The 24,761-nt window shown below is 42.4% G+C and overlaps 1 protein-coding gene across 2 annotated transcripts in view; it reads left to right on the forward strand.

The window, feature by feature from the left end:
• Window positions 1-12,401, forward strand: part of SRPX (sushi repeat containing protein X-linked) — a 172,101-nt gene extending 159,700 nt beyond the window's left edge. For both annotated transcript variants that reach the window (XM_040423791.1, XM_040423793.1), the window contains 2 exons: window positions 4,066-4,187; window positions 11,866-12,401. In XM_040423791.1, coding sequence (XP_040279725.1) covers window positions 4,066-4,187; window positions 11,866-12,046 — 303 coding nt within the window. In that variant the 3' untranslated portion in view covers window positions 12,047-12,401. The remainder of the gene's footprint in view (window positions 1-4,065; window positions 4,188-11,865) is intronic.
• Window positions 12,402-24,761: the final 12,360 nt, after the last annotated feature.

Here is a 24,761-nt window from a genome sequence, read left to right on the forward strand (position 1 = left end):
AGAAATGCCACCCTACACCATTACTGACCCAATGCCAAACCGGTCATGCTGGAGGATGTTGCAGGCAGCAGAACGTTCTCCACGGCGTCTCCAGACTCTGTCACATCTGTCACATGTGCTCAGCGTGAACTTGCTTTCATCTGTGAAGAGCACAGGGTGCCAGTGGCGAATTTGCCAATCTTGGTGTTCTCTGGCAAATGCAAAACGTCCTGCACGGTGTTTGGCTGTAAGCACAACCCCCATCTGTGGACGTTGGGCCCTCATATCACCCTCATGGAGTCTGTTTCTGACCGTTTGAGCAGACACATGCACATTTGTGGCCTGCCGGAAGTCATTTTGCAGGGCTCTGGCAGTGCTCCTCCTGTTCCTCCTTGACCAAACGCGGAGGTAGCGGACCTGCTGCTGGGTTGTTGCCCTCCTACGGCCTCCTCCACGTCTCCTGATGTACTGGCCTGTCTCCTGGTAGCGCCTCCATGCTCTGGACACTACGCTGACAGACACAGCAAACCTTCTTGCCACAGCTCGCATTGATGTGCCATCCTGGATAAGCTGCACTACCTGAGCCACTTGTGTGGGTTGTAGACTCCGTCTCATGCTACCACTAGAGTGAAAGCACCGCCAGCATTCAAAGTGACCAAAACATCAGCCAGGAAGCATAGGAACTAAGAATTGGTCTCTGGTTACCACCTGCAGAACCACTCCTTTATTGGGGGTGTCTTGCTAATTGCCTATAATTTCCACCTGTTGTCTATCCCATTTGCACAACAGCATGTGAAATTGATTGTCACTCAGTGTTGCTTCCTAAGTGGACAGTTTGATTTCACAGAAGTGTGATTGACTTGGAGTTACATTGTGTTGTTTAAGTAATCCCTTTATTTTTTTGAGCAGTGTATTTATATACAGTACAGACCAAAAGTTTGGACACACCTTCTCATTCAAAGAGTTTTCTTTATTTTCATGACTATGAAAATTGTAGATTCACACTGAAGGCATCAAAACTATGGATTAACACATGTGGAAATATATTCCTAACAAACAAGTGTGAAACAACTGAAAATATGTCATATTCTAGGTTCCACCTTTTGCTTTGATTACTGCTTTGCACACTTTTGGCATTCTCTTGATGAGCTTCAAGAGGTAGTCCCCTGAAATGGTTTTCACTTCACAGGTGTGCCCTGTCAGGTTTAATAAGTGGGATTTCTTGCCTTATAAATGGGGTTGGGACCATCAGTTGCGTTGAGGAGAAGTCAGGTGGATACACAGCTGATAGTCCTACTGAATAGACTGTTAGAACTTGTATTATGGCAAGAAAAAAAGCAGCTAAGTAAAGAAAAACGAGTGGCCATCATTACTTTAAGAAATGAAGGTCAGTCAGTCAGCCGAAAAAATTGGGAAAACTTTGAAAGTAAGTGCTATTTGACCATGAAGGAGAGTGATGGGGTGCTGCGCCAGATGACCTGGCCTCCACAGTCACCGGACCTGAACCCAATCGAGATGGTTTGGGGTGAGCTGGACCGCAGAGTGAAGGCAAAAGGGCCAACAAGTGCTAAGCATCTCTGGGAACTCCTTCAAAACTGTTGGAAGACCATTTCAGGGGACTACCTCTTGAAGCTCATCAAGAGAATGCCAAGAGTGTGCAAAGCAGTAATCAAAGCAAAAGGTGGCTACTTTGAAGAACCTAGAATATGACATATTTTCAGTTGTTTCACACTTGTTTGTTATGTATATAATTCCACATGTGTTAATTCATAGTTTTGATGCCTTCATAGTCATGAAAATAAAGAAAACTCTTTGAATGAGAAGGTGTGTCCAAACTTTTGGTCTGTACTGTATATCAGAACATACATATAAAATGCAGTAACACAGTAATAAACAGTATAAGTTAATCCTTTTAAGAGAAATAAAGTAAGGAGTTTTAACTTTGCATATGGGGAAATAGGCAAATGTCCATAAATGTCCAAACTTCACAGTACCTCTTGCTCCAGGGCACTACATACATGACATTGTGGAATCAGTGCTACTGCCTATTTTGGTTCAGGAGACATGGTATTCCAACAAGATAACACATGCCCACACACTGCCTGCACTGCACAATATGCTCTTCGGGGCTTCCAACAGCTCAATCACCAGATCTCTTCCCCATCAAGAATTTCTGGGACTGGATGGGGCAGCATATCTCCCATGCACAGCATTCAACAGCCATTCAGTATTAATGTGTCTCTGCCTCAACATATACCCTGCTGCAGAAGCCAAAATAATGAGTGCACTAACTTGCTTGTATGATCATTCACGAAGCACCACTAGCAGTTTATACTTTGTCATTCTCAGCTCAATCACATTAAAAGAGTCTTCCGAGATTATTTACTGATGACCGATCCTCAACATAGGTAATCAGTATCGGTCGGTGGGGGTTGGATACCCAGGACACCTTCCAATCAGATATTTTGAGAAGGCACAAGCTCTCCTAGAAGTGCCGTTACCTTCTCTCAGCTTTCCAAGCACAGCACCGTACACTGTATAATGGCTGTGCTTGGTATCACGCTCAATCCCACTAACTTGAATGTGGCTGGGCTGCTCCTAGGCCACGTGACACAAGAACGTGTCATCACTCGGCCTCGGAAAAGCTCACTGGAGTGCCTCTGCCTTTTCAAACAACTGATCAGTGGGGGTCTCGGTTGTCGGACCACCTACCGTTCAGGTGCTGATGACCTGTCCTGAGGATAGGTCATCAGTATAAAAATCTCGGAAAACACCTTTATGTTTTCCAGGTGCTCTTTTTTCATTTTCTGGTAGTGTAAATCACTGTGGATCAGCGATGTCATTGTACAGAGATAATAAACAGCATCATAATGCAAGAGTGATGTCACAGTGCAAAAGTAATTAAGACAATATCATAATACAAGGATAATGCACACAGTAATATGCAATACAAAGGTAATGAACACAGCATCATAATTCAATATCACAGAAAATGGCATCATACTCTAAGAATAATGCACACAGTGATGTCACTGTACAGGCATATTACAGAATAATACAGAAAGTGATATTTCATTACATGGGTTGCTCTAGGTCAGATGCAATTTTTGTAACCCCTATAGTTAACACCTCTCTGCAGAAACCTCTTGCAAGCATTCTTTAGGAGAATACAGCCACCTTGTATAGCAATCTCTATTGTAAGATATTTTGTCACAATGTGCTAATAGACATATTACTATCCTTTACATTTGAGAATAAAGACATCCTTGTATTGTGCTTGTGCTCCACTGATAGAGTTCTCATGGGGAATTTGATTTTCCTGCTGTTGGCTTGCCATAATAGCCAGTCTGTACAGGAGCCATATATTCAGTGATAAAAACAGGATTGGATTCCCTGCTTTGTCCTGATGAGTCTACACGAAATAATGGATGTATTGTAGTCTTCTGAGTACCAACATACAACTACTTCTATAGGCCCGTCTCATTCATCATTTTCTACGCCTGATTTAGGCATAAAAAATGGTCTAAATGTAAGACAGCAAGAAAGATGTCTTAAAGTTAGAATTGGCAGTGGATACGCCAAAGTTATGTAGAGGCCGGCGCCTCTACATAACTTCAGCGATCCACCATTAGTGCAGGGGCTTACTAAGATCGGCATCTAAAATGCCGGTCTTAATAAATGTACCCCCAAAAAGTGAAGCAATAGTAGTTAATGATATTTATTCATCTGATGCCCTTTGGAAATTTTAAAGATCAGTCTAAATGGGTACTTTGGGCAATTGCACACCATTTCTCTTTCAAAATGTGCCATGTATATGCTAGTTCTGAAAAATGGAGTCAAAAGATTTTTTTTTTTAAATATATTGGTGTAACCTTATGCCACCAATGTTGCATTGAATGGAAGAGAAACATTACTTGTGAGTTGCGGCAAATGTACCATGATAAATTTGGCACAAATTTCACTGACTCATGAAGTCTTGACTTGCACCTTCTGTCACTATTGATGAATCCCCCAATTGTATCATTTTAGGTTATTGTATTAATTATTTCTTTATATGTTTAGTATTGATTTTCTTCTTCCTCTTAGCAAGCTCAGTGTGGCTTGGACTTAAGACACGTGACAGTCATTGAATTATTTGGTGTATATCCAACTTACATCGGAAGAATAGGACGCAGGCTGCTCCCTCCTGCATTAGGACTACAGCTGAGGTACAGTATGGAGGATGTGTCTATAAGACCTATGGATTTTTACAAATTGAATCAATAGTAAATGAGCAGTGATTCAGTCCAGGGCACATGGGTGAAAATGTGTAGCTCTTGTCAAAAAGTTACAAAATCAAAATAACAATATGTAAGATTGTGGCTTTTTAACAGTAACAAGGCTTTATGCAAGACTTAAAGGGAATGTGTCATCAGAAAGTGACCTATTCTTTAAATCAAGTTATTTCTGAAACATTTTATCTTTTTTTCTTTTTTAAGAACGAAAAAGGGGTGGGATGTTTGTATGTGTGTGTACATAGTCTGCTATACTATTGATAATACTAGTATTGCTATAACTTTATAATTTTTTTTATTTTCCGTATTTTTAATTTTTTATTAACTATTATTTTTTTATTCACTTATTTTTTAAAGTGAATTAACCCCTTCCTGCCACAGTCAAGGCAGGAAGAGGTTTATTCCCAGTCTGCAGGCTGACAGTTCTTTTTTTTTTTATTAATAATCTTTATTTAAGAATTCATATTAACAAGAACACTTTTAAAAAAAAATATTAACATATAAAATAACAACTTAATTGCCATTTATATTAAAGTATTCCGGCAATAAATAATTTTTTCTATTTTTCCACTTTATTGTTGGTTTAATACTCCTTTTCCCACCCCTACCTACCTCCCCATGACCCCAAAAAAAGAAAAAAAAAAGAAGAAAAGGAGGTAGACATATAGCCCCTCTTCCCCATCTCGCTCTCCCCGCTCCTTCGCCACCTCCAACTACTCACACTTATATTATATATATATATATATATATATATATATATATGTAGCTTCTTACAAGCCAATGAGGATTTTACCAAGCTTTCCCACATTTTTATCGTCAGAGATCTTTTGCTTACCCATTGCTTTACTATACATCTTCTGACTTGAATTAGGAGTTTAGCTGCAATTTCTTGAGATCTGGTATTACTTAGAGCCTCCAAATCACCCAAAACACACATATTTAAAGTTTTTGGGATTCTAATCTTATGATAACTCCAAATTTGGGCAATGACTTCATTCCAGAACTTTTGTAAACATTGACATTGACATTCCCATCTACTCCCTCTTCTCCACATTTAGGACATTTAATAAAAACCTTATTTTTATACCATTTCATCAATTTGCGTCAATCTATAGGCTGGATTGGGGGAGACCCTTCTGATTTCAGCATATACGCTACTCCAGTCTTCAGGAGTCATTGGTGCCACCCTGTCCTCCCATTTATTTTCTTCTACCCTATTCCCCAGTTTACTTCTGCTTTGCTGTATTAAAATATTATAAATCCTAGTTATTCTTCCTCTCCCCATTGTCATTCCACTAATTTTTCTCAGTGGTTGTGGGAGGGCTTTAATTTCTTTCCTATTACGTAAACACAATTTAATGGCATACAGGTGAAACTCGAAAAATTAGAATATTGTGCAAAAGTCCATTTATTTCAGTAATGCAACTTAAAAGAAATTGCATTAATGCAGCTTAAAATTAGAATTTTGTGAAAAGGTTTAGTATTCTAGGCTCAAAGTATCACACTCTAGTCAGCTAATTAATCCATATCCCCTGAGAAAAGGGTACCTCAAAATTGTGACTTTGGGGTATTATAAGCTATAAGCTATATTAATCCAAATTATAACAAATAAAGACTTGAAATATCTCACTTTGCATGTAATGAGTCTATCTCATATGTTAGTTTCACCTTTTAAGTTGCATTACTGAAATAAATTAACTTTGCACGATATTCAAATTTTTCGAGTTTCACCTGTACCTTAATTGGATATAGTAGAACTCTTTATCTTGAATACCATATTTATCTTTCAGTTCTTGTAACCCCAATAAATCACAATTTTTTTTATATCTGACCTAACTTGTATATCCTAAGTTTTGTCATGGTGTTTTATCTATTGTCATTAATGCTTCCAGGAACAAATTGTTCCACGGCAAAGTTTCTTCATGAATCTCAATATCTTCCCAAAGGGATTTAACAGAGTTCCATGTATTATACATTAGTCTCCGTGTTTGGGAGGTTTTAAATTGTTCCTGTAGATGGAGGCCCGCCTCTAATGCTTAAAATATCCCTCTTATACTCGTATTTCTGTCCAGTGATCTTATAGATGAAACATATAGCCTGGTATTGCCCCAATTCAGGCAATTTTTGAGCTGACCTGCAAGGGCGTATCATTTTAAATCTGGTATGTTAAGGCCACTTTTGTCCTCTGCCAACTGTAGAAGTTGTAGTCTCATCCTTGGCCTACGCCCTCTCGAGATCAGCACACTGAGTAAACTCTCCAATGTATTATAGATATTCTTTGGTATTTCTATTAGGGCATTCCAAAATACATAATTCATCATAGGAAGTAAACACATTTTTATCAATGAAATTCTGCCTGCCATAGATAGAGGAAACTTTCTCCAGATCTGTATTTTAGCTCTAACTTTGTTTATTAAGGGCAGTATATTTAACTTTATAAAGTACTGGGGGTTTCTTGATATATTAATACCTCTAAAATCCCAGGAACATAATCTTTTAATGGGTCCAAAGGAATACAAGCAGATTTACGCCAGTTTATTTCTAATCCTGACAGACTTCCATATGTCTCAAAAGGGGAGATTCTGATCAAAAGGGGAGATCTGCGTACATTGAGATCTTTTCTTCAGGATTTCCATATTTAAATCCCACTATGGCCTTATCTTGTCTTTCCTCCTTCTCTGCTCCACTGCACTGCTTCCTCCTGAGACGGTTTTCAGAGGCAGTCACAGATGGGTTCTGCAAACACCTTGCCGGGGATCCTTGTGTCTCTCCTCCTTCTCCGCTCCACGGCACCACTTCCAGGTCGCCTCCACTTTGGTCACGCCAGAACTCCATGTGCGACTTTCCGCAACCGCTCTCCTCCACTGCTCCCCCGCACCACTAATAGCACCACTCACACGGTCACCGGGGGGAGGAGAACAAGGAGACCATTACAGTCAGGTCCATAAATATTGGGACATTGATACAATTCTAAAATTTTTGGCTCTATACACCACTACAATGGATTTGAAATGAAACAAACTAGATGTGCTTTAACTGCAGACTGTCAGCTTTAATTTGAGGGTATTTACATCCAAATCATGTGAACGGTGTAGGAATTACAACAGTTTGCATATATGCCTCCCACTTGTTAAGGGACCAAAAGTAATGGGACATAATAATAATCATAAATCAAACTTTCACTTTTTAATACTTGCTTGCAAATCCTTTGCAGTCAATTACAGCCTGAAGTCTGGAACGCATAGACATAATTACACCCAAGCCATCCCATTCATTTCAATGGGTCGGATCGCTCCTATACAAGTGTATGGGAATGATCCGTCCCATTGAAATGAATGGGACGGTTAGGTGTAATTACACCTGCTCACCGCTGCAGAGGCGACAACGAGAAGGTAAACTGTGAAAAGGAGGCAGCGCTGGCACGGCGCATGCCTCCTCTTCAAACAGCTGATCGGCGGGGGTGCCTGGTGTCAGACCCCCGCCAATCTGATATTTATGACCTATACTGAGGATAGGTCATCAATATTAAAAGCCCAGAGAACCCTTTTCAGGCTTTTTGATGCAGTTTTTCAAGCCACAATCAGGTTTGGAACATAGGAGGAAAGTATTAAGGACAGATAGAACTTCTCCACTTTTTTTAGTGACAAGGAGATGGAAAGCTTGGCTTATCAGTGGTGAAGAGTGGTTTTAGATGCGCCAAATTCAGGTGCATGATTCTGACACAAAAAAATCACCTAATTGGTGCTAAAAAATAAACTACAATACTTCTTGATCCACTTATCCTCTAATTAATTGGTGCTCTAACTCATCCTCATCAGTCTGTGATTCCTCCTATTCTGTTTCGCCTTGTTTTTTATGATTATGTATTTTTATGATTTTATGTTTTTACATACATATTATTATATTATGTTTCCAAATATCTATTATGTAATTAATAGAATAGCTGAGATTTAAATTATCAGAAGTATCTGAAAATCAGCCCTGGCATTTATAAAACAGACAGGCCTACTTGCTATGTGGTGAATGTGAAATGTTTGTGCACTCTCTGGATGGCAGTGAATTATTAATGATGTTTAACTTATTGAAATGTTAATATTTAAATGAGACCAAGTACAAATTTCTGTGCACTATAGTATATGCAAGTTTAAATGGTAATGCAATGACTTATAAGCTAGCCTCCTTACATCTAGTGGCATCAATGGCTCAGCTATTTTTCCCAGAAAACCAGTGTAGCATTACCTGGCCTGTGCACACTATAATGAAAGTAAACCAGAGGCTTATGTTACCTTTCTAGATACGGTACATTTTTCTTCTGCTTTCCTTTATGTACTTAATTAATAGCAACTTTATCTATTTTCCAAGTGTCTGTATTCTAGATAGTTCCATGGCATTACACAATAATAGAGACAGAAATTAAATTGAAAAAGGTTTGACTATTACATTACGTTCAAGAAATCTGAGCACATCTTTACAATTGCAACTCAACTGATGACTAGAAGGCAGAACCCAGAAAACTGCAGTCGAGGAGCAGAAGAGAATTCCCTACAGATACAACTCTACATAATACAGTCTAAACAATGGTCTGTCATTGGTGCATAATTACAGATTATTGTCACGGCAGTTACAAGTTAGATGCTGATCTACCCTAACCATTGTCCCTACCTATTTGCATGATCCATCCTAGTTGACAGCCCATAACTGGTCGACAGTCCCTGCTTAACTAAGTGCTGGGGCCTATACGGGAAGGTACAATGGGGACAAAATAATAAACTTGTGACAGATCAGCCAAAACCAAGTAAAGTCAAAGCAGAAATAGATGAGCTGGGTCAAACCAGGAGGGACAAAAACGCATGGAATTAGGAGACACGAATCAGAACCAAACGAAGTGAAAGTCAATGCCATTCTATACTCTGTCCCTTTCTCGCTCTTCCTCCCCCTCTCTCTTTGATAGAATCAAAACTATTTAGAAAATTCTGGTCTAATTTTAAAATCGATTTGCTCATTTCTAGAACTAAATGATAAAATTTTGTTAAACCTCCAAATAACTCATGCAATAAAGGGGTTGTGTCACAGGGTTCCGAAGGTGCACTCGGTCCCCCATTGCCCGCAGAACTGTTGCTTAGCTTTTGGAATGAGGTTCTGTGTTTGACCTCATTCCCAGGGCGACTTTACTAGCTGGGTGGCTCCCTGCTCCTAGTCTGCCTTGAGCGCCGAGCTGATCACTCGGTGCTCGACTGGTTGGTCTGTCGGTCATGTGACGCTGGCCACGTCACATGACCCTCACTCCCCACTATAAATACAGGCAGCCTGCTGGCTACAGGTTGCCTGTTAATTTCTAGGTTCCTGGCTATTTGTTGGACTGCTGAATACTTACCTGATCCTGTTCCCTGACCATCCTTTTGCCTGCGTCTCCTGTACTGCGCATCCGTCCTGGTATTGTGACCTCGGCTCCCACCTGACTACTCTCTTAGGACTCCTCTTGTACTTCTCTGCTCTCCTGGTATTTATGACCCCGGCTTCTCCTGACAATTCTCTGCTTGCTCCATTTGTACTTTGCAGCTTTCCTGGTATTGACTCGGTCCGTTCACGTCCTGTTGTTTGTCTGTCTGTCATCCCTGCACTTATTACAAGTTAGGGATTGCCGTCCAGTTGTCCCCTGTCATTAGGACTCGCGAGGCAAGTAGGCAGGGCCAGGGGTAAGGGTGGAGCGCAGTGGTCACTTCCCTCCCCCCTGTGTGTGTGTGTACGTGACCGTTACAGGTTGTCTCATCTGATACAATGGGGGCATATCGCTAGGATCTGTGCTGGGACCCGCACCTCTATCGAGAACGGAGCGGGCCAAAGTGGTGGCTGGAGGCCTCTGGGCCACCACGCCCATTCACTTCTATGGGACCGACGGAAATAGTCGAGCCAGTGCTCGGCTATTTTCTGCGGCCCCATGGAATTGAATGGAGGGTGGCTGCGCATGGGCAGTGTGCCCTTCACCACTTTTGGGGCTCCGTTTAGATGATAGGTCCGGGTCCCACCGCTGGTCCCATAGACATAATTGGAAGTGGAGGCCGGTCATGCTCGGTGTACTCCCATTCACTTCTACAGGGAGAGCACAGAGTCCTCCAGCCACCACTTTGGCCCGCTCTGTTCTTCACCGAACCGGGACCTGCACTTATCAGACAATGGGAGGCATATCCTAGCGATATTCCCCCATTGTCTCAGATGAGACAACCCCTTTAACCTCCAAAGTTTTTGAAACTCAATATAACTATCCTTACAAACATACAAGGGTTCCCTCTTTCTGAATCTTTTGATGCTACCTTTGCAATCAATTTTTCTGGTTTAAGAAAATTATATTGGAGAGGATTATGGCAAATTTACAGTATAAGTTATAATCTCAGTTTAATATAATGGTCTGACACTAGGACCTTTCTCCTAGCTCTATTTTTCCTTTCCTCTCCTTCTCTCCTTGAGCCATTTTGCCCTGTACAATTTTGCCCCAATCATTGGTCACAAGTCAATAAATTAAATGAACAATTGTTGCACTTTACTGGGGATCCTGATACAAATCAACCCTGAGCAACCTGATTAGTGTTGAGCGAACTTGTGTTTTAAGTTCGGCGTCTAAAGTTCGGGTTTGTTTTATCGAAGAATCGCGTTATGGATTCTAAATTCCGTTATTGTCTGTGGTAGCGGAATCCATAACGCGATTCTTCGATAACCAGAACCCGAACTTTATACGCCGAACTTAAAACACAAGTTCGCTCAACACTAAACCTGATCTTTCTGATCCATGAGTAATGTTGACCATTCACATCAGTGGATTCCAGATTTAAAGGGGTTGCCCTGTTTCAGAAGGAAGCAGTCATATCATGCTGACAATACGTGACCGCAGCAGACAATCACTAGCCTCAGCATTGCACTAAAAAGGCCAGTGATTGGCTGCAGCACCGGGTAACAAATGATCACTAAGTTATTGCTGGCATTTCCCAGTGTGTGCAGTTTCCTCGTGAATCCGGACAATCTCTAAGTACCACGCCTATGCGAGAAAATGATATATATTATCTTTTTTTGCTTAGGAAAAAGGGCAAGCAAGTTGATAGATGTAGCAGAATCACTTCCCAACTGGTTAAGAGGCTTTGTAAAAGTCTTTATTCATACTCACAAATGGCAATAAAATTAATGCATATGGTGCTTTTTTTTTTTTTTTGTCGAAGCCGAAAGTAGATTGGAAGGTGATAAATGAAGCACTTATACTTTTGTTTCCAGCTGGCTAAAAAAACCAGCATCAAAATTGCCACAAAACCTGCCACAAAAAGCTTTGTGTGACACCACCATTCGTCCAGCTTCCACCTATATGGCTTATTTTTAATCAACATTTCATCAGCAAAATTTCAGAGTTCCTGGTCCTCATTAGTGCAGCAGGGAACTAAATTTTTGCCCTAATTTAATATTCAAATTCATTTTGGTTGTAAAAATAGTCAATGTTACTTCTTGAATGCACACATACTTATTAGGCCTTATATTCATCCTGAGACGGGTGAACCATTGTCATATTTATCATACTACGTAACCACTAGTCATTCTGTATCGTCTTATTGTGTTGTCTTCATTTTCACAGATTGCTCCTAAGAATATCCGAAAGAAAATATCAGATGGTTGTTCTTGATAAACATGGCGTCGACAAAGAAAGATATGCCAACCCTATAAACAATTCTGACCTTTTTACACTCATTGATGCCTTCCCTCTTCGAAGAGATGAGATGCAATTTCAAGCTGAAGTTGGACACATGTGTAATTGAGCAGATTTGAATAAAATGATGTAGACTTGCTGCTGCATACACCTGCTGTACAGAGTTTTGTGAATTTGACCTTTCTATATGTTTACTCTTTATATCACAAATGCGTGATCAGTGCCAGATTTATTGTATTCACTATTAATTACCCTCTGGAGGATAATTTTGCTTGGCGGTAAGTTAATTCTGCTGTTGCTTGGCACACATGATGACTGGGGATTGCACTGGTACCCTATCAGGGTGCCTTCACACGCGGCAGAAAATTCCACAACTGAAAATCAGTTCCATTCATTTGAATGGGGCAGCAAGCACATGGATTTCTGCAAGCTCCATTAGGCTACGTCTACACGACGACATTTGTCGCGCGACAGATAGGGCACAACTACACTGCAACATTTGTAGCGCAACATTTTGTTGCACTAATGTCGCGCGACAATTTTTATAATGGCAGTCTGTGGTGTCGCAATGCAACATGCTGCGACTGCGACGCAACAGTCGCAGAAAATCCATCTCGAATAGATTTTCTGCGACTGTTGCGTCGCAGTCACAGCATGTTGCATGTTGCAGTGCAACACCATAGACTGCCTTTATAAAAATTGTCGCGCGACATTAGTGCAACAAAATGTCACGACAAATGTCGTCGTGTAGACGTAGCCTTAAGGTGAATGGAACAGATTTTCAGCCGTGGAATTCTCTGCCACAAAATCTGCCACGTGTGAAGGCACCCTTAGGCCTCATGCACACGGCCGTTTTTTTTCCCCGTTTACTGGCCGTTTTTTGCGTTCCGTATACGGTCCGTATACGGAACCATTCATTTCAATGGTTCCGCAAAAAAAACGGAATGTACTCCGTATGCATTCCGTTTCCGTATTTCCGTTTTTCCGTTCCGTTTTAACATAGAACATGTCCTATTATTGCCCGCAAATCACAGTCCGTGGCTCCATTCAAGTCAATGGGTCCGCAAAAAAACGGAACACATACGGAAATGCATCCGTATGTCTTCCGTTTCCGTTCCGTTTTTTGCTGAACCATCTATTGAAAATGTTATGCCCAGCCCAATTTTATCTATGTAATTACTGTATACTGTATATGCCATACGGAAAAACAGAACGGAAAAACGGAACAGAAACGGAAACACAACGGAAACAAAAAACGGAACAACGGATCCGTGAAAAACGGATCGCAAAACACTGAAAAAGCCATACGGTCGTGTGCAATAGGCCTTACATGTGTGGTTTGAGCCTCGGGTACCACACTGTGGTCACTGTTTGTTGTTGGGCATCTTTCCTTTAAAGGGGTTGTCCAAGCTTTTACTATTGATGACCTATCCTTAGGACCTAACGGCAGGGTCCGTAACCCTGGCACCCTCACTGATTAGCTGTAAGAGGAGACGCACGCAGTGTTCAGGTGCCGTTTCCGGTCTCTTTTCCTGAAGAGAGGCGGGGTGGAAGGGAATGGACCCCGCCGATCTGATATTGATGACCTGTCCTGAGGATAACCGGACAACCCCTTTAAGTGGGAATCTAGGTGCAGCCTGGCAAATTAGCAGTAACCACAGTGCAGTACCTATGTAATAGCACAACTCCTTTAACCCCTTCAGGACCATGCCATTTTTCACCTTAAGGCCTCCTGCACACGACTGTTGTGTGCACCCGTGGCCGTTGTGCCGTTTTCCGGGTTTTTTCGCGGACCCATTGACTTTCAATGGGTCCGTGGAAAAATCGGAAAATGCACCGTTTTGCAGCCGCATCCGTGATCCGGGTTTCCTGGCCGTGAAAAAAATAGGACCTGTCCTATTTTTTTCACGACCAACGGTTCACGGACCCATTCAAGTCAATGGGTCCGTGAAAGAACACGGATGCACACAAGATTGGCATCCGTGTCCGTGATCCATGGCCGTAGGTTACTTTCATACAGATGGATCCGTCTGCATAAAAGCATTTTCAGAGCTGAGTTTTCACTTCGTGAAAACTCAGATCCGACAGTATATTCTAACACAGAGGCGTTCCCATGGTGATGGGGACGCTTCAGGTTAGAATATACTAAAAGAACTGTGTACATGACTGCCCCCTGCTGCCTGGCAGGTGCTGCCAGGCAGCAGGGGACAGGCCCCCCCCCCCTGTAGTTAACACATTGGTGGCCAGTGGGCCCCCCTCCCTCCCCTGTAGTTAACTCGTTAACTCTTTGTTGTCCAGTGCGGCCGGCCCCCCCTCCCTCCCCTGTAGTTAACTCATTGGTGGCCAGTGGGCCCCCCCTCCCTCCCCTGTAGTTAACTCTTTGTTGTCCAGTGCGGCCGCCCCCCCCTCCCTCCCCTGTAGTTAACTCGTTGGTGGCCAGTGCGGCCGCCCCCCCCTCCCTCCCCTGTAGTTAACTCGTTGGAGGGGAGGGAGGGGGGCCCACTTTATGTGGTGATAACTTTAAAACGCTTTTACTTATCCAGGCCATTCTGAGATGGTTTTCTCATCACATATTGTACTTCATGACAGTGGTAAAATTGAGTCAAAATATTTAATTTTTATTTATTTTGGGATTTTGAAACTATTTTTTTATTATTATGAAAAACAAATTTTTTTTTGCTTTTTTAACTTTTTATTTTTGTCCCACTCTGGGACTTCAACTTCTAGAGTCTGATCCCCTGTACAATGCATTACAATACAACCTGTATTCTAATGCATTGGCTGTCAGCTTTTACGCTGATAGCCTGCCTCTGAGACCCAGCCTAAAGGCTGGATTTCTCAGGCTTCCGTAGAAGGCAATCTCCGATGCATATGAAAGGCATCGGGCTGCCTTCTCTGCCATTGAGTTCCCGGCCACTGCAGCGCAGGGACCCGATGGGGAAGCGGAGGGCACCCGTCCCCTCCGCGAACCCTCTGCAAGGGCATCAGTGTTTTCACCGATGACGGCATATGCAGCAGGGGCCCAGCTGTCAGTGACTGCCGGGTGCATGCCGCCCGATCAGCCTGCCTTACATGTACGGCGCTGGTCCTTAAGTCATGTCCACCAGCACCGTACAGGTATGGGTCCTTAAGAGGTTAAAATTCAAATAAAATAGCGTCATACCATATTTTTAGGGATTCAGGTCCACATAAGTGGAAAATCCCATAAAAGCTTTAAACATGAATCATGCTTTTGAGGCCACCAATAGTAAGTCTGGATCCAGTAGGGTCTTATCTGTGATGCCAGCAACGCAGGTGTTGTATATCATAGGCACAGGACATACGTGATATTGCCTAATGCTTTATGTACAGTTTTTTTTTTATTGTCTTCTGTCTTAAAGGTATACAGGTCACGTGACTATTTAAATACTTGTACAATTTCGGATTTTCTTGAGGACACTTTTATATATGGTAATAAGGAAAGCTTTTAATAATAAAATATTTTTGTGTAGAGATGCTATTGTATATTATACAAGAAATATACATTATTTTCTGTGGATAATTAAAGATAAATACTGCATGCACGGGTTGTTGTTATTTTTTTGTTGTTTGTGCAGTAAAGATGACCTGTCGCCTCTCCTGACATGTCTGTTTTAGCAAATTCTTCCGTTCCCCATGTGAGGGTATGTCTCTGCAGGGTCTGACACTGGCAGCACTGAATGGATAATGGCAGACTGCGTAGGGACACACCCCCAACTGGTAACACCCATCTGGACCTTTATTGCAAAATGCTAGTAAATCATAACTTCTAGCAAGAATAATAAAGGAATGGCACAACATAAGAATAGATGCTCCAGAATTATTATTACATGGGGAATGCAAGTATTTGCTAAAACAGACGTGTCAGGAGAGGTGACAAGTCCTCCATAATAAATACAATGTGGTTTAAAAGGGTACAACTTTATAAAATAGTAGATAGAGTCCAGCTCACCTGCTTAAGGCATTCTGTCACAATGAACTCCTGGTGCGTGGAAAAGGTAAGACCTTGGGAAACTTAGCTAATAGAAAAAATCCAGCACCAAGGAAATGTAAAGCTGTGCGTTCCTTTATTACAGTGGTAAAATTCATGCAGCAAATCAACGACATCCAGTGACATCCATCTGTTAAGTCAACGCGTTTCAAACAAAACTGTTCTTAATCATGACTGGTCGCAATCCCTGGCTGCCACTTTGGGATTGCGGCCACATCTTTAAGGTTACTATTAGCAGAGATATTGTAAATGATAGAGAATTGTTATATAGAAGGTGTATTGGAAAGTTGCATATATATTTTCATTATACTCAGGCCTCATGCACACGACCGTTGTTCTGGTCCGCATCTGAGCCGTACAAAACTCTGTGTGCTGTCCGCATCCGTTGCTCCGTTCTGTGGCCCTGTTTTGCGGACAAGAATAGGCATTTCTACAATGGGCCGCCTGTTCCATTCCGCAAATTGCAGAAGGCACACGGATGGCTTCCGTGTTTTGCGGATCCGCAATTTGCGGACCACAAAAAACGGAACGGTCGTGTGCATGAGCCCAAAGATACCATTTATTTTAGCAGAGCAACCCTTTGTTTCAACTGCAGTGATGGACCATGTGATGAGCGCAGTGACGTCACCAAAGGTCCTTTTCCTCCCAGGTCCTCAAAGAAGAAGAAAGAAGACGAGCCGGGCTGCGCGAACAAGTGGATGAGGTGAATTTAATTTTTTTATTTCTTTTTTAACCCCTCCATCCCTAATTAAGGCTACTTTCACACTAGCGTCGGGGTTCCGCTTGTGAGCTCCGTTTGAAGGCTCTCACAAGCGGCCCCGAACGCATCCGTCCAGCTACCAATGCATTCTGAGTGGATGCGGATCCGCTCAGAATGCATCAGTCTGGCAGCGTTCAGCCTCCGCTCAGCAAGCGGACACCTGAACGCTGCTTGCAGCGTTCGGGTGTCCGCCTGGCCATGCGGAGGCAAACGAATCCGCCCAGACTTACAATGTAAGTCAATGGGACGGATCCGTTTGAATTTGACACAATATGGCTCAATTTTCAAACGGATCCGTCCCCCATTGACTTTCAATGTAAAATCTGGACGGATCCGTCTGAAGCTACTTTCACACTTAGAATTTGGTCTTAAAGGAGAAGATGAGGAAAGAGAACATCTACATCAGAGGAGACATCCCTTTCACAACAGCGGCATGCGAACAGTTCACAAAGTGCACAGAAATACTGCTACCCTTAGGCCTCTTTCACACGGGCGTTGCGGGAAAATGTGCGGGTGCGTTGCGGGAACACCCGCGATTTTTCCGCGCGAGTGCAAAACACTGTAATGCGTTTTGCACTCGCGTGAGAAAAATCACGCATGTTTGGTACCCAAACCCGAACTTCTTCACAGAAGTTCGGGCTTGGGATCGGTGTTCTGTAGATTGTATTATTTTCCCTTATAACATGGTTATAATGGAAAATAATAGCATTCTGAATACAGAATGCAAAGTAAAATAGCGCTGGAGGGGTTAAAAAAAATTTAAAAAAAAATTTAACTCACCTTAGTCCACTTGATAGCGCAGCCGGCATCTCCTTCTGTATTCTTTCTTTAGGACCTGGGTAAAGGACCTTTGATGACGTCACTCCGGTCATCACATGATCCATCACCATGGTAAAAGATCATGTGACGTAGCATGTGATGACCGGAGAGACGTCATCAAAGGTCCTGTAACTGTATTTAATGCTCACCACAGGTCCTATTCAACAAAGGAGACACAAGGAGATGCCGGGCTATGCGAGCAAGTGGACTAAGGTGAGTTAAATTATTTTTTATTTTTTTGTAACCCCTCCAGCCCTATTTTACTTTGCATTCTGTATTCAGAATGCTATTATTTTCCCTTATAACCATGTTATAAGGGAAAATAATAATGATCGGGTCTCCATCCCGATCGTCTCCTAGCAACCGTGCGTGAAAATCGCACCGCATCCGCACTTGCTTGCGGATGCTTGCGATTTTGACGCAACCCCATTCACTTCTATGGGGCCTGCGTTGCGTGAAAAACGCAGAATATAGAGCATGCTGCGATTTCCACGCAACGCATAAGTGATGCGTGAAAATCACCGCTCATCTGAACAGCCCCATAGAAATAAATGGGTCGGTATTCAGTGCGGGTGCAATGTGTTCACCTCATGCATCGCATCCGCGCGGAATACTCGCCTGTGTGAAAGGGGCCTTAGTCTGAAACCAGTCATCATACTTTTTACAACTTTGATAAATTGTGCCTGTGACCCATGACAGAAACGAGGGATACGTATGCACACAGCCTATCGCACACCTTATGTACTCACCAAGCCAGCAAACCACACGTGACTTCCTTCATGAGCTGCACGCTGCCGACGTTGAAAGTAGGAAGTGGTCATAATAATTAAAGTTATTTCTTCTAGGTCCTCTTTCGCACATCAGTGAATCGCTGTCTGTGGTCTCCATGGACTGCTTTCACATCCATTGACTTTAATGCTTGCATTCACACATCATTGGTTTTCCACTGACTGCACTATTTTGTCCATGATTACAGATCCCTCACGCATATTATGGGTCTGTTTTTCATTGATCGTTGGTAGGAGATGCACTGGAAACTAATTTTCAGCCTAGCAGTCTACATGGAATATGGTTGACACACGAAGGGCAAAAAATGGGCACACAGACTAAATATGGATCCTTCATGGACATCTTCACAGATGAATCACTGACCCTCTTGTCACGGACATTATCAAGGATGTGTGAAACAGTCCCAACTACCATTACCTAAAAGAAACAGTCAGGAGTCCAGAACCTAATACAGCAGGTAGGTAGGTAGGTAGGTAGATAATAGTACATTGGAGTTACATAGTAATGTTCACATCTAAGGCCTGCTGACTGCCCTGTAGTATGGTCACGTTATTACACACATATCACACACATACAGATGCAAACTAAAAGTACCCTGGGCCTATATTTAATACTACATCAGGACCCTCACAATGAAAAAAATGGTTATGCATTTGAGTTGGGTTACAGGGAACCCGTCACCCCGATTTTGGATTATTATCTACAGAAATACATGTGTATTACTGTAGATGAGGACTCCAGATCACTATTTTTTATTTTCCTACTGCACCCAATTCCCCCACTGTCAGTGCTCAAAGCTGCACTGAAATACACCCTCCGGACTGTTGCATAATGGAGAGGACTCGGGCCAATGCAGGGCAGTCCTGACAGTTTATTTCAATGCAGATCTAAGCGCTGACAGTGGGAAAACAAGTGGCAGTAGGAAAATAAAAAATAGTGATCTGGGCTCCTTATCTGCAGTAATATTCATGTATTACTGTAGATAATAGGCCAAAATCAGGGTGACAGATTCCCTTTAATGCTTTCTTATATTCCAAAGCTCAAAAATAAGTCAGTACCTACTGGGGATGATAACTAATTATTTGCTTAAGAGTCCCTGTAACACCATGTATTTGAACATTATTAAGCGATTATAATTTTTGGGTTTGGATATAAGTGTTGCATCCTTTGACAGATATAAGAGAATGTGTTAGGCCCCTTTCACAGGGGCGAGTATTCCGCGCGGATGCGATGCGTGAGTTGAACGCATTGCACCTGCACTGAATCCTGACCCATTCATTTCTATGGGGCTGTGCACACGAGCGGTGATTTTCACTCATCACTTGTGCGTTGCATGAAAATCGCAGCATGCTCCTCTTTGTGCGTTTTTCACGTAACGCAGGCCCCATAGAAATGAATGGGGTTGCGTAAAAATCGCAAGCATCAGCAAGCAAGTGCGGATGCGGTGCGATTTTCACGCACGGTTGCTAGGTGACGATCGGGATGGGGACCCGATCATTATTATTTCCCCTTATAACATGGTTATAAGGGAAAATAATAGCATTCTGAATACAGAATGCAAAGTAAAATAGGGCTGGAGGGGTTAAAAAAAAAATAATAATAATTTAACTCACCTTAATCCACTTGTTCGCGCAGCCATCATCTCTTCTGTCTTCATCTGTGAGCAATAGGACCTTTGATGACGTCACTACGCTCATCACATGATCCATCACCATGGTGATGGATCATGTGATGGACCATGTGATGAACGCAGTGACGTCATCAAAGGTCCTATTGCTCACAGATGAAGACAGAAGAGAATCCGGGCTGCGCAAACAAGTGGATTAAGGCGAGTTTAATTTTTTAACCCCTCCAGCCCTATTTTACTATGCATTCTGCATTCAGAATGCTATTATTTCCCCTTATAACCATGTTATAAGGGGAAATAATACAATCTACACTACAACTAACCCAAACCTGAACTTCTGTGAAGAAATTCGGGTCTGGGTACCACAGTCGGTTTTTATCACGCTCGTGCAAAACACATTGCACCCGCGCGATAAAAACTGAACATCGGAACGCAATCGCAGTCAAAATTGACTGCAATTGCTTTCCTACTCGCGCGGGTTTGCTGCAATGCACCGGGACGCATCCGGACCTAATCCGGAGAAGCTTGTGTGAAAGAGGCCTAAAGAAGTTCGGGTCTGGGTACCACAGTCGGTTTTTTATCACGCTCGTGCAAAACACATTGCACCCGCGCGATAAAAACTGAACATCGGAACGCAATCGCAGTCAAAATTGACTGCAATTGCGTTCCTACTCGCGCGGGTTTGCCGCAATGCACCGGGAAGCATCCGGACCTAATCCGGACACGCCCGTGTGAAAGAGGCCTTAGGCTCCATCTATATTGCCCCTTAGGGCTGTTTCACACGAGCGGATGCCGTGCGTGACATCCGCTCCGTGAATGACAGCCAAGACCCGATGCAGACTGCAGAAGCACGGAGCATTAACATGATTGATAATGCTCCATGCCTCTCTGTGATCTCTTTACTACGAAATCACAGTGAGATAAAGTTGTCACTGTGATTTCGTAGTAAAGAGATCACAGAGAGGCATGGAGCATTATCAATCATGTTAATGCTCCGTGCTTCTGCAGTCTGCATCGGGTCTTGGCTGTCATTCACGGAGCGGATGTCACGCACGGCATCCGCTCATGTGAAACAGCCCTTAGAGAATCCATCACTTTTGCTGCATTAACCTTTAGAATTTCAAGAGAACCTTTAAAGGGGTTGTCCCATGATTAATGTAAAAAATGGAAATCAGACATCATATAGTACATGGCGATCTCTTTCTAACAAAGCTAGAACCAGCCCTGTACCTCACATAGATCCAGAGATCTCCCTATTCATTGCTCTGCTAGATTTATATCAAGCTGACAGCTCAAAGGGAGTGTGTTCTCTGCTGCAGCTAAGGAGACATGTCTCGGCTCTCCCTATCACAGCTCAGGAGGCAGTTGAAGGATGAAACTGAGCATCTGCGGCCTTCTCAGTGAGCTGGTCAAAGAAATAAGAAAAAAAAAAACTGCAGGTGGCGCTATACAGATGTGGTCCCAGAGGTGTTCCTCTGGGAAGTGCACCTGCTGAAGGGTAAACACATTTTGGAATATACTAACCATACTTACCAGTTTTCAGACATTTAAGCTGTTTAAACTTTCGCATGCTGATACGGGGCTTGTATCAGCAAAATCATGACTGTTGGCAAGTATGTCACAGAGCTGGGAGAATCAGGAAGAAAAATAAGGGAGGGACAGGGGGAAGGCTGCAGAGGGTTTTGGATGCTGTGAAAAGTGTATTGCAATGTCCTGTTTCATTTTGTAAAAGCAGATGAACATATAGAAGCCACACATGACTTTCCGCATCACTATATACCCATAACCTTAAAGGGTTTGTGCAGTACTTTTATATTGATGGGCCATCAATATCTGATTGGCGAGGATCTGCACTCCCACCAATCAGACGTCCCAGAATAGCTCAGTCGATTGTGTACTGGGCAGAGCTGGTTACAGCAGCACTTCTCCCATCCATGTCCATGGGAGCAGCGCTGCAATAACATAATGGACAGAGCTGTGTAGTATCTGTGCCTACTTCCGGGCCAGAGCTACTGCAGAACAGCTGATCGGAGGGCTTGTGGAGTGTCAGACCCTTGCTGATTTTATATTAATAGTTTATCATAAGGATAGGCCATCAATAAAAAAGTAATGAACAACCCATTTCATGAGAGATAAACAATAGATTACAAAGTTGGAACCCAGAAATATATCTGCCGTTTTTATATAGCTACATAAACTGATTTTAGAAGGAAAACATGAAATCTTATTTTTTTGTAATGAATTAATTTGCACTGTATACCGCCTCAAAAAGATGCCCAAAAACATCAAACTCTGTGTGCTAATAATTACAGAAACGAAAATACTAGAAAATTAATTTTTATTCCTTGAAACAAAGTTTACATGTCAATGACTTTTTAATTCATTCACAACTTAAAGAGCCTCTGTTAGCATGATCAACCCTGATAAAATAGGCATATTGCCTGGTAGGGTTGATCATTCTGATTAAAATGATACCTTAGTTATCTTTGTATGTAGCAGCATTTTTATTATAACATTTTTATTAATGTGCTAATTATCTCTATAGAGCACCAAAGGGTGGGCAGAAGGGTCGGAGCACTGCTATTCTAACACTCCTCACCTCTGTGCACTCTCCCCTCCCCTTTGATTGACAGGGCTAAACATGTCATCCAGCTTTGTATTCGGACACCCCTAATATCATCCTTATGCGAAAACCTTTTGAGCCCCTCAAACAATAACGTTGGAGACTGAGTGGTCTTATAATGTAACAAATAGTCATTGGGAAATTCCAGCGGTTTGGAACCACTAATAATGTTGAATGATTCATTAGTGTCAGTGTGTGCTGTGGTTTACACGCGGGTCTCAGCACTCACCTGTGGCAGCGGAGAATCAGGACAAAGGAAAGAGGGCTATACGGGCAGGAGTGAATACTTACCTCTGCTCTCAGTGAAGCTGACAAATTCAGTGCAACCTGAAGTGGAGGAGCCAGCGGCTTCACTGAGAGCGGAGGAATGCAGCTGCTGGGAAAATCAAGGGCAGGTATAAGCGGAGGAGCGCAGCTGCTGAGAACATCACGGACAAGTATTCATGATAAAATAAATTAGATAAAATATTAGGTCCCATTTATGTTGGCTGTCAAAGAAAGAAAAGTGCCCTTGTTGCTCATAGCAACCAATCAGAGAAGTTTTTCAGTACAATACAATATAGAAATTGGTACCATATAGTCCTGGTTATAGGACAGTGTCTATAGGTGGTCCGCTGGAAAGCACACCTGCTGAAGGGTAAACACATTTTGGAATATTCGAACCATACTTACCAGTTTTCAGACATTTAAGCTGTTTAAACTTTCGCATGCTGATACGGGGCTTGTATCAGCAAAATCGTGACTGTTGGCAAGTATGTCACAGAGCTGGGAGAATCAGGAAGAAAAATAAGGGAGGGACAGGGGGAAGGCTGCAGAGGGTTTTGGATGCTGTGAAAAGTGTATTGCAATGTCCTGTTTCACTTTGTAAAAGCAGATGAACATATAGAAGCCACACATGACTTAAGGTTTGGCCAACTTGATGGGTGGAATCTAAAGCCTGTGCATGTAGGCTACTTTTAAAGAGGTTTTTCAATCTTACAAAATACAGAAAAGTGCTTTATGTATGTGTCTGAATGCTCAGATGATTCCAGCATAGCTCAGAATTTGTAATATTTCAATTTTATTATGTTGCCCAGCACAGTTGTTTACATGCTGCTAGGGCTTGCTGTGAACAGTTTTACCAATGTAAAGGACTCCCACATATATTGCCTCTATTTACAGCTGGCTATATCACCCTCTGTTATAAGCTATAATGTAATGCTGCAGTTACTCACTGTCTTCACAGGTAACACACTGAGACACTGTCCAATCTGCTATCTTCTGAAGGGAGGGAGAAGAGTGGAAATTGCAAGCAGAGTAGAGAACAGGAAACTTAGAGGGGACGTCACTGGACATTATACAAGCAGGAGATGAAGACCAGGCACATGGTCACATACAGTTGTGTTCAAAATAATAGCAGTCAGACATCACTAACCTGATCAATCACTGTTTTTGGTAGAAATGATATTTCTACATGGCAAATAATTTACTAGCAGGTGAAAGGGGCATGTTCAAAATAATAGCAGTGTGGAGTTCAATTAGTGAGGACATTCATTCTTTGAAAAACAGTTGGCAATTATTGCCCTTATTTAAGGAAGGAAGACAGCAAATGTTGTACATGCTGGTTACAGTGCATTTCTCTCGGAAATTCTGAGGAAAATGGGTCGTTCCAGACATTGTTCAGAAGAACAGCGTACATTGATTGAAAAGTTGATTGGAGAGGGGAAAACATATAAAGAAGTGCAGAAAATGATAGGCTGCTCAGCTAAAATGATCGCAAATGCTTTAAAATGACAACCAAAACCTGAAAGACGTGGAAGAAAGCGAAAAACTACCATTTGAATGGATAGAATAGCCAAAATGGCAAGGACTCAACCAACAATCAGCTCCAGGAAGATCAAAGAAGGTCTAAAGTTACCTGTGAGTACTGTTACAATTAGAAGACGCCTATGTGAAGCCAAGCTATCTGCAAGAAGCCCCGCAAAGTCCCACTGTTGCTGAAGAGGTTACAATTTGCCAAAGAGCACATTGACTGGCCTAAAGAGACATTTTGTGGACTGATGAAAGTAAGATTGTTCTTTTTGGGTCTAGTGGCCGGAGACAGTTTGTCAGATGACCCCCAAACACTGAATTCAAGCCACAGTACACCGTGAAGACAGTGAAGCATGGTGGTGCAAGCATCATGATATGGGGATGTTTCTTATACTACGGTGTTGGG

The sequence above is a fragment of the Bufo bufo genome, chromosome 3 (genome assembly GCF_905171765.1).
Source record: "Bufo bufo chromosome 3, aBufBuf1.1, whole genome shotgun sequence".
NCBI classification, from domain to species: domain Eukaryota; kingdom Metazoa; phylum Chordata; class Amphibia; order Anura; family Bufonidae; genus Bufo; species Bufo bufo.